The sequence below is a fragment of the Vitis vinifera genome, chromosome 13 (assembly GCF_030704535.1).
Source record: "Vitis vinifera cultivar Pinot Noir 40024 chromosome 13, ASM3070453v1".
In the NCBI taxonomy this organism is placed as follows: domain Eukaryota; kingdom Viridiplantae; phylum Streptophyta; class Magnoliopsida; order Vitales; family Vitaceae; genus Vitis; species Vitis vinifera.
In genome coordinates, this window is record NC_081817.1 from 23,869,508 (window position 1) to 23,885,590 (window position 16,083).

At 38.0% G+C, this 16,083-nt stretch overlaps 3 protein-coding genes across 12 annotated transcripts; all 3 read left to right on the forward strand.

Moving 5' to 3' along the window:
- The first annotated feature begins 1,424 nt into the window (after nt 1-1,424).
- Nucleotides 1,425-2,914, forward strand: LOC132254921 (putative disease resistance RPP13-like protein 1). Its single transcript, XM_059741987.1, has 2 exons — nt 1,425-2,509; nt 2,848-2,914. The coding sequence occupies exons 1-2, from the start codon at nt 1,476-1,478 to the stop codon at nt 2,912-2,914; spliced, it is 1,101 nt and encodes a 366-aa protein (XP_059597970.1). The 5' UTR covers nt 1,425-1,475.
- Nucleotides 2,915-3,950: 1,036 nt separating this feature from the next.
- Nucleotides 3,951-5,748, forward strand: LOC104877446 (putative disease resistance protein At3g14460). The gene is made up of 4 exons (XM_019217727.2): nt 3,951-5,069; nt 5,245-5,307; nt 5,408-5,487; nt 5,607-5,748. The coding sequence occupies exon 1, from the start codon at nt 4,029-4,031 to the stop codon at nt 5,010-5,012; it is 984 nt and encodes a 327-aa protein (XP_019073272.2). The 5' UTR covers nt 3,951-4,028; the 3' UTR covers nt 5,013-5,069; nt 5,245-5,307; nt 5,408-5,487; nt 5,607-5,748.
- A 2,500-nt stretch (nt 5,749-8,248) lies between these two features.
- Nucleotides 8,249-14,949, forward strand: LOC100854556 (putative disease resistance RPP13-like protein 1). 10 transcript variants are annotated; one of them, XR_009467340.1, is made up of 4 exons: nt 8,249-11,186; nt 11,268-11,701; nt 12,966-13,052; nt 14,335-14,949. XR_009467340.1 is itself a non-coding variant. In XM_059741664.1 (3 exons), exons 1-3 carry the CDS (start codon nt 8,510-8,512, stop codon nt 12,987-12,989), a joined length of 3,135 nt encoding a protein of 1,044 aa, XP_059597647.1. In that variant the 5' UTR covers nt 8,249-8,509; the 3' UTR covers nt 12,990-14,949. The 10 variants fall into 10 exon arrangements, 3 of the variants coding, with proteins under 3 accessions (XP_059597647.1, XP_019073340.2, XP_059597646.1); XR_002029225.2 differs by having other exon boundaries at nt 8,249-12,636; nt 12,966-13,987; XR_002029224.2 differs by having other exon boundaries at nt 8,249-12,636; nt 12,966-13,432; nt 13,490-14,949.
- The last annotated feature ends 1,134 nt before the right edge of the window (nt 14,950-16,083 follow it).

Here is a 16,083-nt window from a genome sequence, read left to right on the forward strand (position 1 = left end):
GTATAAAAATAGTACAAATCAGTACACCAAAACCCCAATTCAAATGTGGCCACTTTTTTTTAGGATGGAAGAACAATGTTTTCTTCACCCCCGTGACCCTCATGTCAAATTCTCTTTCATACATTCAACAACCCCAACCATTCACTTAATTAGAAATCCTCCAACACAATTTTCTTCCATTGACTTGGCTCCTTGACCTGTTCTTCCATTGACTTGACTCCTTGACCTAGAAAGTTGACCGCAACAAATCTTATACACCAATTTTATGAATAAAATGTAAGTTTAATCCTGTCATTATGTCATCACGCTTGTAAGCTAAATGGTTCACCCATATTTGTCCCATAGATTATATTTGTGTTTATTGTACTTATGTTAGAAGATTCAACTTAATCTTCATCGTGTTTGAAAGTCATTTTTTTTTTTTTTTAAAGATTAGAAGCTTTTTTTTTTCCTTTTAATATTTCAAAGTTTTTTATTTGAAAGTTGGATTTTAGATAAAAATTTTAAGAATTGTTCTTAATTACCATTTGATAATAATCGACGAATCTTATGCATCAGCGGAAAAAGTTCATACCTAACACATGAGGGAGGAAGAGGTCTCGTCTGAAGGAGGCTGATGGAAACTGGTAATCAAAGCAGTCAACACAGTTGTCATTTTGTGAGGTTTTACTTCAATGAGTAGCCCATGAAAATTTCCAACTCAGGGGGCCCTCACCATTGAACGCTCCAGAATCCCTGGGAACCATATTCAAAATTTCTACGACCATTAGTTAGCACAACATAAACCATTTCTTCTGGTTCTGTTGTACGATTTGGGACTGATTTCTGCGAAGTAACTGACCATGGCTTTTGTTGGAGAGGCCTTTCTATCTGCTTCCATTCAGAAGCTGGTCGACATGTTGGCCTGCCCCGACCTCCGGAAGTTCGCCCGCGAAGAACAAGTCCACGCCGAGCTCAAGAAGTGGGAGGGAATACTGCTGAAAATCCATGCAGTGCTTCATGATGCTGAGGAGAAGCAGATGACCAATCGGTTCGTGCAGATATGGTTAGCCGAGCTCAGAGACTTGGCCTATGATGTTGAGGACATCTTGGACGACTTCGCCACCGAAGCTTTACGGCGCAAGCTGATCACAGATGATCCTCAGCCAAGTACTAGTACGGTGCGCAGCATCATCTCCTCCTTGTCTTCTCGTTTCAATCCAAATGCTTTAGTGTATAATCTCAATATGGGGTCTAAGTTAGAGGAGATTACTGCAAGATTACATGAGATTTCCACCCAAAAGGGTGACCTGGATTTGAGAGAGAATGTTGAAGAGAGATCCAACAGGAAGAGAAAAAGAGTCCCTGAAACAACTTCTCTGGTGGTTGAGTCTCGTGTTTATGGCAGGGAAACTGATAAAGAGGCGATACTTGAAGTGCTGCTGAGGGATGAATCGATTCATGATAATGAAGTCTGCGTGATTCCTATAGTCGGCATGGGAGGTGTCGGCAAAACTACCCTTGCCCAGCTTGCCTACCACGACGACAGAGTGAAGAATCATTTTGATCTGAGGGCTTGGGTTTGTGTTTCTGATGATTTTGATGTTTTGAGGATAACAAAAACGCTTCTACAGTCAATTGCTTCTTACGCCCGTGAGATCAATGATCTAAACTTGCTTCAAGTCAAGCTGAAAGAGAAATTGTCTGGAAAGAAGTTTCTGCTTGTTCTAGATGATGTCTGGAACGAGAACTATGACAAATGGGATAGGTTGTGCACCCCTTTACGAGCAGGGGGACCCGGCAGTAAGGTTATCATCACTACTCGCAACATGGGTGTCGCCTCACTTACCAGAACGGTTTCGCCTTACCCCCTGCAGGAGCTGTCAAATGATGATTGTCGAGCTGTGTTCGCGCAGCATGCATTGGGAGCAAGGAACTTTGAAGCTCATCCGCACGTGAAAATAATTGGAGAGGAAATGGTGAACAGATGCAGGGGCTTGCCTTTGGTCGCAAAGGCCCTGGGAGGCATCTTGCGAAATGAACTAAACCATGAGGCATGGGACGATATATTGAAGAGTAAGATATGGGATCTACCAGAAGAGAAAAGTGGTGTTCTTCCAGCTCTCAAATTGAGCTATCATCACCTCCCATCTCATCTGAAGCAGTGCTTTGCTTACTGCGCTATTTTTCCCAAGGGATATGAATTCAAAAAGGATGAATTAATCCTTTTATGGATGGGAGAAGGATTTCTGCAAACAAAAGGGAAGAAGCGAATGGAGGACTTAGGTTCCAAATACTTCTCAGAGTTGTTATCAAGGTCATTCTTTCAACAATCAAGTGACGTAATGCCGCGATTCATGATGCATGATCTCATCCATGATCTGGCTCAATCCATTGCCGGAAATGTATCTTTCAATTTGGAGGATAAGTTGGAGAATAATGAGAATATTTTTCAAAAGGCTCGCCATTTGTCATTCATTCGTCAGGCCAATGAGATCTTCAAAAAATTTGAAGTTGTCGATAAAGGGAAGTATCTTCGAACTTTTCTAGCTTTACCCATTAGTGTATCATTTATGAAAAGTTTGTCATTCATAACTACGAAGGTGACACATGACCTCTTAATGGAAATGAAATGCTTACGGGTACTATCTTTAAGTGGCTATAAGATGAGTGAGCTGCCGAGTTCAATTGATAATTTGAGTCATCTACGATATCTCAATCTATGTCGCTCTTCAATTAAAAGGTTACCTAATTCAGTAGGTCATCTGTATAATTTACAAACCTTAATATTACGAGATTGTTGGAGTCTCACTGAGATGCCTGTGGGGATGGGAAATTTAATCAACCTTCGACATCTTGATATTGCAGGGACAAGTCAATTAGAAGAGATGCCCCCACGAATGGGCTGCCTGACAAATTTGCAAACATTGTCTAAGTTTATTGTGGGAAAAGGTAACGGGTCGAGCATACAAGAATTGAAGCACTTGTTGGATCTTCAAGGAGAACTTTCCATTCAAGGATTGCATAATGTGAGAAATACTCGAGATGCAGTGGATGCTTGTTTAAAGAATAAGTGCCACATTGAAGAACTAACAATGGGATGGAGTGGTGATTTTGATGATTCACGAAATGAATTGAATGAAATGCTTGTGCTCGAGTTGCTACAACCTCAAAGAAATCTGAAAAAGCTCACAGTTGAGTTCTATGGAGGACCGAAATTCCCAAGCTGGATAGGGAATCCTTCATTCTCAAAAATGGAGTCCCTGACCCTTAAAAATTGTGGAAAATGCACATCGCTACCATGTCTTGGACGACTATCTCTACTCAAAGCCTTGCGCATTCAAGGAATGTGTAAAGTTAAAACCATAGGTGATGAATTTTTTGGGGAGGTCTCTCTTTTCAAGCCTTTTCCATGCTTGGAGTCTCTAAGGTTTGAGGATATGCCAGAATGGGAAGACTGGTGTTTTTCTGATATGGTTGAGGAATGTGAAGGATTATTTTCTTGCCTTCGAGAGCTTAGAATAAGGGAATGTCCCAAACTGACTGGAAGCTTGCCCAATTGCCTACCTTCTCTGGCAGAGCTCGAAATTTTTGAATGCCCAAAGTTGAAGGCTGCACTTCCAAGACTTGCATATGTTTGTAGCTTAAACGTTGTAGAATGTAATGAGGTTGTGTTGAGAAACGGGGTTGATCTGAGCTCCCTCACTACACTAAACATTCAGAGAATTTCACGATTAACTTGTCTAAGGGAAGGATTTACCCAGTTGTTAGCAGCCCTTCAAAAACTGGTGATAAGAGGATGTGGGGAGATGACATCTTTGTGGGAGAACAGATTCGGATTAGAATGCCTTCGGGGTCTTGAAAGTATAGATATCTGGCAGTGCCATGGACTTGAATCCTTGGAGGAGCAAAGGCTGCCGTGCAATCTCAAACATTTGAAAATAGAAAACTGTGCTAACCTGCAGAGGCTGCCTAATGGTCTGCAAAGTCTCACATGTCTTGAAGAGTTGTCATTACAGAGTTGCCCCAAACTGGAGTCATTTCCAGAGATGGGCTTGCCACCGATGCTGAGAAGTCTCGTGCTGCAGAAATGCAACACTCTGAAGTTACTACCTCATAATTACAACTCAGGTTTCCTTGAATATTTGGAAATTGAACACTGCCCATGCCTCATTAGCTTTCCAGAAGGTGAGCTGCCTGCCTCACTTAAGCAACTGAAGATCAAGGATTGTGCAAATCTACAGACTTTGCCAGAGGGAATGATGCACCACAATTCTATGGTTAGCAACAACTCTTGTTGTCTTGAAGTCTTGGAGATCAGAAAATGTTCATCCCTTCCATCCCTTCCAACAGGCGAGCTACCCTCCACCCTTAAGCGGCTTGAGATATGGGACTGCAGGCAATTTCAACCAATTTCAGAGAAGATGCTGCACAGCAATACTGCACTTGAACATTTGTCCATTTCCAATTATCCAAACATGAAAATCCTTCCAGGATTCCTCCACAGTCTCACGTATCTCTATATGTATGGTTGTCAAGGTCTTGTGTCCTTTCCAGAAAGAGGCTTGCCCACTCCCAATCTCAGAGACCTTTATATTAACAACTGTGAGAACCTGAAGTCCCTTCCTCATCAAATGCAGAACCTTTTATCTCTTCAAGAACTGAATATTAGGAATTGTCAGGGCTTGGAGTCATTTCCAGAATGCGGTTTGGCCCCCAACCTTACCTCGCTCTCAATCAGAGATTGTGTGAATCTGAAGGTGCCATTATCTGAATGGGGCCTCCACAGGCTCACTTCTCTTTCATCACTGTACATTTCCGGTGTATGTCCAAGTCTGGCATCTCTTTCAGATGATGACTGTCTTCTTCCTTCAACTCTGAGCAAACTTTTTATCAGTAAGCTGGATTCCCTGGCCTGTCTGGCTCTCAAAAACCTCTCTTCCCTTGAAAGGATATCCATCTACAGATGCCCTAAGCTCCGGTCAATTGGGCTGCCTGAAACGCTATCAAGACTTGAAATAAGGGATTGCTAACAACATCCCAAGATGAATTCTGCGCCCTGTATAAAAAAAGGAAAAAAACTCACTCAGGTATGCCTATTTGCAACTCAATCCCAGTTTCATATTGTCCTGTTAATCTGATTTTCCATGTGTTTATTGAAGGCTTGGATGGGCGGTGGCTTTTGACAGCATCACCGGCTTATGGCTAAAACTGAGTGTAAAATCTCTTGCCCTGCTTAAGCTGTTTTGTTCTTATTTGTTTCAGATCAAGGAAGCCGTTCAATGACTCATTTGTCGTTTGCATTGTGTTTTTCCCTCCTTCAACAAGGTATGCCTACTGCCTATTCACAGTGTGCATCTCCCATTTTCATTGGCAAAATTCTGAGTTCATTTCGAAATAAAGAGTGGAAATTTCTCTCTACATACAGGAAGGAAAGAAATAAAGAAGAAAAGAAACATATGAAATCCAAAATTTCCGAACATTAAGCAGCAAATTCACATGGTGATGGTATGTTTTTTACCTCAATCTTAGATGATTATCTATTTTGTTTTTCCTTCTGACAATTCCTGATATGGGTTCCCCAATTTTGTAAGTGGATGGTTCCTTTTTGGAATTTCTTATTTCAGGTAGGAAGAAAAGAATGATGAAGGTGGTCAGTGCTTATCAGGACTTGTTTTTCTGGTTTCTGCTATTGTACACAAGCATGAATATGTATGCTATTCTCAGTTACATATCATATACTTCTATTGATTTATTTATTTTCCAACTTCAAGTAAAGGTTGGTGTAGCGTAGTGTTTATGACTTGTTCTATTATACTCCTCAAGCTGTTGTTGCAGAGGGGCCAGTTGCCTTCTCTTCTGCTTTCACACAGCAATTTGATTAGGCCCAAATGCCATAACCACCCCTTAATTAACACTTACTCCAAGGCTTAACGATTTGAAGGCTCATGATGGGACTTGACTATCCCACAACACACCTATCCTAAGGCTCTTTTTACCTATAGTATGTCTTAACAATCACAACGGAGACTGACCATCCCATAACACACCTGTCTTGAGGACTTTGGGCTTGCCTTACACACCTATCCCGGGATCATTGTTTTAGCTATCATTTTCTCAATGAGTCATAGACTCGTAATATCACATACCTAACAACTCTTCCCTTAACATTCCATTTCTATACCTTAACCCCATGACCTAGTTCCAATACCACTTTTTGTATGTTTGGAAAAACCTTTGATATCACTTGTTGTGTTGGAAAAAGCTCTAACATTGATTTAATTAACTATTTTTATATCCATGGATGAGAGAAAATAATTTCATTGTACCATAAAAATATTATAAATGACAAAAAAAATCTCATATTTCTCTACTCCTTATATATATCTACACATTGAATCATGAGCTATTATTCTACTTGGGGTTTTTCACTAGATCTTTCTCATATTTCTATCTATCATACATTGTTTTCATAAACTCATTTTCATCGTGTAAATTTTTTGCTTTAAAATATAGAAAATTTGTAAAGATATTTTAATAACTTTTCTTGTATAAAAAAATTTAATATTATAATATCATATCAACATAGCAAATATTGTATGTAAAATTCAATACAATATATATATATATATATATATATATATATATATATATATATATATATTAATTAAGAATTTGAGATAGATGACAACTAATAAGGAATATATACTAACTAGTCGAATCCCATTAAATTTCATGTAATTCTTTGTGTGATTTTATTAAAGCCAAGAAAAATGGAACATGTAAGAAAATTGTAAAAGAAATTTTGGTTAAAGGTGGAATAAATTATTCTCTAATAAGAATGTAATATATAAAACATATACTTCATTATCTGTAATAAATATGGTCTTTCCTACGTATTTATTGGATCTTGAAAGGTGGAAATTATGAAGTGGTCGAATAGTCTAGTGCATGAGGGGACCATGGCTTATGAGGGGACCATGGTACACAAGAGGACCATGACATGCGGAGAAGTTGTGGTATGAAGTGAAAATATGGTTAAGAAAAGTAACCAAGCGGAGTATAATTACGGGTTGCCTTGATTATGGTATAGTAAAGCAATCGAGTGCATCAATAGAAATATGTGCAAACAATCTGTGTGATAAAATATGTGTTACGCAGAGATAAAAGATTAACTCGATGAAATTTAATTCAAGCTAGAAAGTGTCTCAAATTATCATTTTGCATATTCATTTGGTAAAAGAAATATGGTTTTATTATTTGGCATTTTCTAAAAAAACTTAGGATATATTTTTTAAAATTAATTAATTTATTAAAACCAATCAAATAAGTAAAAAGCTGTCATTTTCCCTATCTTCTTCTTCTTATGGTCTTCTCTAATGGCATTAGTTCACATTTCACCTCACGAATATGAATTCAGAAGAGCAGCCCATGTGCGGCATTTTCAACATACCAACCCTGTCGACCAACCGAGAATAAGTCCAAGGACATCCACTAAAGGTCTCACATTTTGTATTTTTGTGACTGGAACAGTCACTTTCCATCGTTCAGACCGTCTGGACCGTCACTTCCACGGAATTCATTGCCGTATTTCCAAATACTTTTCTTCTGAAGAGTTGCAGACTTCCCCTAATCATTTTTTAGCTACAACTTTTCTCATGAAGAATATCTAATATCTTAAAGATCTGTTGCAGAGAGTTCCCTTAATTAATCCCTACTCCTTATGCGTATACCTTGAATTATGAGTTATTATTCTACTTAGTGTCTCTCGCTCTTTTTCGTATTTCTATCTATCATATATAGTTTTTATAAACTCATCTTCATCATATAAATTTTTTGCCTTAATATCTAGAAAATTTGTAAAGACATTTCCAATAGCATTCCTTATTGTATAAAGAAATCTAATATTACAATATCATATCAACATTACAAATATTCTATATATATTAACTAGTCGAATCACATTAAACTTCATGTACTTCTTTGTGTGAACTTACTAAAGCTAAGAAGAATGGAACATATAAAGCATATATTTCATTATCTATAATAAATGAGGGGACCATAGTACAAAAGAGCACCATGGCTCGTGAGGAGACCATGACATGTGAAGAAGTTTTGGCATGAAGTGAAAATATGGATCAGAAAAGTTTCCAAGTGAAGATAGCTTGTTGCCTTGATTACGGTATATTAAAACAATCCAGGGCACTAATAAAAATATGTGCAAAAAATTCATTTGTGTGATGAAATACATGTTATGAAGAGATAAAAAATTAACTCAAGGAAATTTAATCCAAGGTAGAAAGTGTCTCAAATATTATGAGATGAGGATAAACATAAAAGTTGCAGAGACTTCCATGGAATTCAATGCCGTATTCCCAAATACTTTTCTTCTCAAGAGTTGCAGAGACTTCCCCTGATCCTTTTTTAGCTACAAACTTTACTTCTGAAGAATATCTAATATTCTTAAAGATCTGTTGCAGAGAGTTCCCTTAATCAATCCCTTGTTACCTACAAGAAAAGAAAAAAAAACATGGCTGGTTTTGTTGGAGAAGCCGTTTTGTCTGGGTTCATTCAGAAGTTGGTCGACATGGTCGCCTCGCCGGAGCTGTGGAAGTACGCACGTGAAGAGCAAGTGGATTCTGAACTGAACGAGTGGAAGAAAATATTGATGAAGATCTACGCAGTGCTCCATGACGCGGAGGACAAGCAGATGACAAACCCCCTGGTGAAGATGTGGCTACACGACCTCAGAGACTTGGCTTATGATGTAGAGGACATCTTGGATGAATTCGCCACCCAAGCTTTGCGACGCAACTTGATCGTGGCTCAACCCCAACCGCCCACTGGTACTGTTCAGAGCATTTTCTCTTCTTTGTCTACTAGTCTCACTTTGAGTGCTGCTTGGTCCAATTTAAGTATGGGTTCCAAGATAGAGGAGATCACTGCCAGATTGCAAGATATTTCAGCCCAAAAAAAGCACCTGGATTTAAGAGATGTTTCTGCTGGTTGGTCTGGTAGAAAGAGACTACGGAGACTGCCATCCACTTCTTTGGTGATAGAATCTCGTATTTACGGCAGGGAAACAGAAAAAGCAGCCATACTTGCCATGCTGCTCAAGGATGATCCAAGTGATGATGAAGTCTGCGTGATCCCTATCGTCGGCATGGGAGGTATAGGCAAAACTACTCTTGCTCAACTTGCGTTTAATGACGATAAAGTGAAGGATCATTTTAATTTGCGAGCTTGGGTCTGTGTTTCCGATGATTTTGATGTTTTGAGGGTGACCAAAACTATTCTGCAATCACTTTCTCCACATACACGTTATGCCAACAATCTTAATTTGCTTCAGATTGAGCTCAGGGAGAAACTTTACCGGAAGAAATTTCTTCTTATCTTGGACGACGTTTGGAATGAGAATTTTGATGAATGGGATATTTTGTGCATGCCGATGAGAGCCGGAGCGTCAGGTAGTAAGCTTATTGTCACAACCCGTAATAAAGGGGTTGTATCTGTTACCGGAACTTGTTCAGCTTATCCCCTTCAGGAGTTATCATATGATGATTGTCTATCTTTATTCACCCGACAAGCATTAGGGGCAAGAAACTTTGATGCTTATCCACACCTGAAAGAAGTTGGAGAGGAGATAGTCAGAAGGTGCAAAGGCTTGCCTTTGGCAGCAAAGGCGCTTGGTGGCATGTTGCGCAATCAACTAAATCGCAGAGCATGGGAAGATATATTAAAAAGCAAGATATGGGATCTCCCGGAGGAGAAAAGTCATATTCTTCCGGCCCTCAAGCTAAGCTACCATCATCTTCCTTCTCATTTGAAGCGGTGTTTTGCTTATTGCTCGATATTTCCAAAAGACTATGAATTCGACAAAGATGAATTAATCCTATTATGGATGGCAGAAGGTTTTCTGCAACAACTAAAGGGAGACAACCAGCCTGAGAAGTTAGGTTGTGAGTACTTTGATGATTTATTCTCAAGGTCATTTTTTCAACAGTCAACTCAAAATTCATCTCAATTTTTAATGCATGATCTTATTAACGATCTAGCTCAATCTATTTCCGGAGACATATGCTTTAATTTTGATGATGAGTTAGAGAATAATAAGCAATCCACGGCTGTTTCAGAGAAGGCTCGTCATTTGTCATTCAATCGTCAACGTTACGAGATGATGAGAAAATTCGAAGCGTTTCATAAGGCTAAGTGTTTGCGGACGTTAGTTGCTTTGCCACTCACTACATTTTCTACATATTTCATTTCAAGTAAGGTGCTAGATGACCTTTTAAAAGAAATGAAATGTTTGCGGGTATTGTCATTAAGCGGTTATTTCATAAGTGAGATGTTACCAAATTCCATAGGCGGTTTGAAACATCTGCGCTATTTGAATTTATCTGATTCTTTGATGAATAGGTTACCCGATTCAGTGGGTCATCTTTATAATTTGCAAACACTGATATTACGCAATTGCTATAGACTTGTTGAGTTGCCTATGGGAATTGGAGGCCTCATCAACCTTCGACATGTTGATATTTCTGGTGCAGTTCAACTACAGGAGATGCCCCCTCAAATGGGAAACTTAACCAATTTGCAAACATTATCCGACTTTATTGTGGGCAAAGGTAGCAGGTCGGGTGTCGAAGAATTAAAGAATTTGTTGGGTCTCCAAGGAAAGCTTTCCATTTCAGGGTTGCATAATGTGGTAGATATTCAAGATGCAAGGAGTGTTAATTTACAGAAGAAGCAGAACATCAAAGAGTTAACACTGAAATGGAGCAGTGATTTTGGTGAATCAAGAAATAAAATGAATGAGAGGCTTGTTTTAGAGTGGCTACAACCTCATAGAAATCTGGAAAAGCTCACCATTGCATTCTATGGTGGACCAAACTTTCCAAGTTGGATAAAGAATCCCTCATTCCCTTTAATGACACACTTGGTTCTCAAGAATTGCAAGATATGCACATCGTTACCGGCTCTCGGCCAATTATCCTTACTCAAAAACTTGCATATCGAAGGGATGAGTGAAGTTAGAACCATAGATGAGGACTTTTATGGAGGGATTGTCAAGTCTTTTCCATCCTTGGAGTTTCTGAAGTTTGAAAATATGCCAACATGGAAAGATTGGTTTTTTCCAGATGCAGATGAACAAGTGGGACCATTTCCATTCCTTCGAGAACTTACAATAAGGAGATGCTCAAAGCTAGGTATACAGTTGCCTGATTGCCTACCTTCTCTGGTTAAACTTGATATCTTTGGGTGTCCAAATTTGAAAGTTCCCTTTTCAGGATTTGCATCTCTTGGTGAATTAAGTTTAGAAGAATGTGAAGGGGTGGTGTTCAGAAGTGGGGTTGATAGTTGTCTTGAGACATTAGCTATTGGACGGTGTCACTGGCTTGTAACGTTGGAGGAGCAAATGCTACCTTGCAAACTTAAAATTTTGAAAATACAAGACTGTGCTAACCTGGAGGAGCTGCCAAACGGATTGCAAAGTCTCATATCTCTCCAAGAGTTGAAATTAGAGAGGTGCCCCAAACTGATTTCATTTCCAGAGGCCGCTTTGTCACCCTTGCTCAGATCTCTGGTGCTGCAGAACTGCCCATCTCTCATATGCTTTCCAAATGGTGAGCTGCCCACCACGCTCAAGCATATGAGGGTTGAAGATTGTGAAAATTTGGAGTCTCTACCAGAGGGAATGATGCACCACAAGTCCTCTTCCACTGTAAGCAAAAACACTTGTTGCCTTGAAAAATTGTGGATAAAGAATTGTTCCTCTCTCAAGTTCTTTCCAACAGGAGAGTTACCCTCCACCCTTGAGCTCCTTTGTATTTGGGGATGCGCAAACTTGGAGTCAATATCAGAGAAAATGTCACCCAATGGCACAGCTCTTGAATATTTAGACATAAGGGGCTATCCAAATCTGAAAATCCTACCAGAATGCCTTACAAGCCTCAAGGAGCTCCACATAGAAGATTGTGGAGGTCTGGAGTGTTTTCCAAAAAGAGGGTTGTCAACCCCCAACCTCATGCACCTTCGTATTTGGAGATGTGTGAATCTCAGGTCCCTTCCACAGCAAATGAAAAACCTCACATCTGTTCACACTCTCAGCATACGGGGTTTTCCAGGAGTGGAATCCTTTCTAGAAGGGGGTTTGCCCCCCAATCTAACATCACTTTACGTTGGATTGTGTCAGAATCTGAAAACACCCATATCTGAATGGGGACTCCTTACCCTCACCTCTCTTTCTGAATTGTCCATTTGTGGAGTGTTTCCCAATATGGCTTCTTTTTCGGATGAAGAGAGTCTGCTTCCTCCATCTCTGACCTATCTTTTCATCAGTGAACTGGAATCTTTAACCACCCTGGCTCTCCAAAATCTGGTGTCTCTTACTGAACTAGGTATTGATTGTTGCTGCAAGCTCAGTTCCTTGGAGTTGCCTGCAACACTTGGAAGACTTGAAATCACTGGTTGTCCTATTATAAAAGAAAGCTGCTTAAAGGAGAAGGGAGGATACTGGCCCAACTTCTCCCACATCCCCTGCATTCAAATAGATGGCTCATACATCCATTGAAAGATAGTAGACTCAGATTGAAATACATTTTTCTCTTGTCAAGAAGGATAGATCCATTCATCTTTATGCTTACTTTAGTCAATCAGGTACAACCCACTTCTGCTTTTCTAGGCTTTTTTTACTTTCCAATATTTAAACCAATTGTCTTGGATTTAGTCCAAATTTTTTACACAAATAAAAGTTCTGTAGAGAAGATGAAAGTAAGTAAACCTATAATTCAGATGATGAAACCTATGATAGCATTTAAGTTTAGTATTACTTTTCGAAATGGTTCTTACTCTGTAAATATTTACTTTGTCATTTTATTTTGTCCTTGAAACTATTTCAAGAGATCCAATCATTCTGAAATTTTATGTAATTATTTCTCTTCATAATACTGGTGAAGTTGTAACCAATTTCTGTTCTTGCCTTGTAGATTCAGAGGGATAATGCTTGGTAGAGATGTGGCAGGAAGCACAGGGTGAAGATGACAGAAGATCTTTGACAGAAGTTACTCACTGGGGTGGGTTCTTCTCTCACTTATTGTCTCTTCAACTGTGTCCTTTTTATTTTTATAATTGTTGGTAGACTTGTATAGTGATTTGAAAAATGCTTTGCAATGATCATTTATAAATATTTACATTGTCATGTCACTAAGTCTTTGATGGTATTTCAAGAAATTGTTCATTGTTGCTCACTTCAAATTTCTATCCAAACATCACTCATTCAACCACAGAGTGTCATTATGAACTGAAGCTATGTATAAACTATCTTGAACGAGCTCATTTTGATTGATAATGTTAGTGTAGTTCTTGCTAATTCTTTTCCTGCTAATGTGACTGCCAATTTTCATTCTAAATTCATGGGGTTCTGGCTTGACAAGGATGTTGCAGAGGTAAACAGGTATGTCTCCCTTAGAGTTCTGGTTTCCCTAGTGTAGAGATGAAAGCAAACTAATAGGTATGTCTCCCTGTTCAGAATATGTGGCTTCCCATTTCATTGGCCCCATATTGGTTTGGCCTTCAGAAAATAAATGAAATTTCTTCTCAACATGTAGGATGAAAAAAATATGGTGAATTTCTATGACTGGTGCAATTGATTTTTAATTTCTCACAAGATTTTTCATTGATGTTTCATTTAGAGGTGGATATCGACTGTAGTTATGGCTTGGCATTCTCTCTTTGCTTTTCATGCTGCTGTTAATCCTCTGTTTCACACAAACAGAGTCATTTTTCTAGATGAAGTAACGTTGGCATTCTGTTGTTTTTGCAGTGTGATTAACCCTAATTTTACACATATACAGTCCCATCCACAGATCCATGAATTGTACTACAGGTTTATTTGTGCAAGGTTATACTGCTTTTGTTTTGAGTTCAAGCCAGTCTTAAGAAGATTGGAGAGGGCATTAAACAAACCTTCTGGCTGACTCTGGATGTATACTATAGTATCTTAAGAAAGGTGCCTACATATTTATTGACCACCTAATCTCTGGTCCTTGGGCTGCCTGCAATACTTAGAAGGCTTAGCACAGGTTGTCCTATTCTAAAAGAAATGTGCTTATAAGAGAACTACATTGCCCACATCCCCTTTATTGATATAGATATTAGATATATCCATTTACTGTCCCAGCCATATCCTCTCTTGCTTCCAATCAGGCACGGGCTTTCATATCATAAATATTAGCAATTTTCTTCAAACTCTACTTTCCCTACTCAAAATAACAAAAGCAGAGACCACTCTTACTTATTTTAAACTGGGTATGTCTGCCCATTCATTTAAATTGGGTATGTTTTGCCATGATGTAGGTTTTGACAAAGGAAAGGGCTGCCTGCAACACTCCCAATGCTTGAATCAAGAAATTTCATATTCTAAAAACTGATGGTAAGAGGACGTGGGGAGATTGCATCTTTTGTAGGAGAGCAGGTTTGGATTAGAATGCCTCAGTGGTCTTGAAAGTCTGGAGATCTGGTAGTGGAATGGACTTGTACCCTTTGGACTTTAAAGCAGCAGGGCTGCTTGGCAATCTTAAATATTTGCAATTGGAAGACTGGGCTAACCAGAAGAAGCAGAAGACTGCAGTTTAGCCTCCAACCTTACATCACTTTATATGGGAGATCATGTGAATCTGAAGCTGCCATTATCTGAGTAGGGCCTCCACAGGCTCACTTCTCTTTCATCATTTGTACATTTCTGGTGTATGTCCAGCTCTGGCTTCTCTATCAGATGATGACTATCTTTTTCCCACAACTGAGCAATTTTTTTATTCGTAAACTGGATTCCATCGCATCTGTGGCTTTCAAAAACCTGCGTTCTCTTGAAACTATATCCATCTATAGGTGTCCTAAGCTCTGGTCCAAAGGGTTGACTGAAAAACTTTCGAGGCATGACCTCAATACTACATGATTATCTGCTTTCTTCAAGACCATTTTGAGTAAGCATGATAAGTTAGTGCTTCATTTTTTCTTTTAATTTCTTCTTTCAGGTAAGAAGAGAAGAATGATGAAGTAATTCAATGCCAACATTGAAGTATCAAGCATGAATATGTTACTTTTCAGTTATATATTGATTTTTATTTTATTTTTTCTTATCTCAAGTAAATTTTCTTTCTGCACCAAATCCTAAGGCAATACAATCTTGAGCTTACTTTTTAAGATTGATATTTGACTTGCTCTTTGAACCATAATTTGCCAAAGAGTGTTGTGATAACGTTAAATCTTGAGTCATCTTAGGTGTAACAGAATCCGTAGGCCAAACACAATCGAATTAATCCTTGAGCCATTATTTTTTGAAGGGGGTGTTTGGTACGTCAAAATAAGGAATGGAAATAAATATTTTGTTTCTATTCCTATTTCTTAGTGGATAAAAATGAATTTGATGATTCTATTTCTAGCATTTGGACGAATTTAGGAATGCAAGATTGGAATGATTATTTGTTTCAATTCCAATGTTTGATAATAATAGGAATGGAAATGAAAAAGAAATAAATTTACAATAATATCATTACATATAATTTAAAATATTTTTTATTTTATTTTTAAAAAATAAATTTTGAGAGTTTTTTTGTTGTTAAATAATAAGACTAAAAAAATATATATATACTAAATAAATAAAAAACTAACCATAAAAAATTATATAACCCTAATGTACAAATATTCAATTATTATTTTTATTAAAAATTTGAATAATTTGATATGCTTAAGTAGTTATAAAATTATATTTTACCAAAAAAAAAAGAAAAATATATATTTATTATAATATTTAAATGAACATCCAAAACCCTAAAAATTAGAAATTGAAATTTCTTTTCTAAATGTTGTGAAAGATTTGATTGATTCAGTTTGGGAAAATCACTTATTGCAGAGAAGTGGATGATGAATGAGTCTCTAGCTTTGTAAAGAAGATAAGCATTGAACTTAAAAAAATGAGATAAGAGGGCAAAATAGTAAATTTAGGTTATTTTATATTATCAAATGAGTTCAATGAATCAGAATACCACTTACTTTTGATAAATTCAAATCCGACTTATAAGTTGGATTTGATTTCTGCATAAATAA

Coding starts and splice junctions, on each gene's coding strand:
- LOC100854556 (XM_059741663.1), top strand. CDS start 8,510: ATGGCTGGTTTTGTTGGAGAAGCCGTTTTGTCTGGGTTCATTCAGAAG. Junction 11,187..11,267: donor AAGGAGATGCTCAAAGCTAG/GTATACAGTTGC, acceptor TTCCCTTTTCAG/GATTTGCATCTCTTGGTGAA.
- LOC104877446 (XM_019217727.2), top strand. CDS start 4,029: ATGGGCTTGCCACCGATGCTGAGAAGTCTCGTGCTGCAGAAATGCAAC.
- LOC132254921 (XM_059741987.1), top strand. CDS start 1,476: ATGGGAGGTGTCGGCAAAACTACCCTTGCCCAGCTTGCCTACCACGAC. Junction 2,510..2,847: donor GAAGTTGTCGATAAAGGGAA/GTATCTTCGAAC, acceptor TTGATATTGCAG/GGACAAGTCAATTAGAAGAG.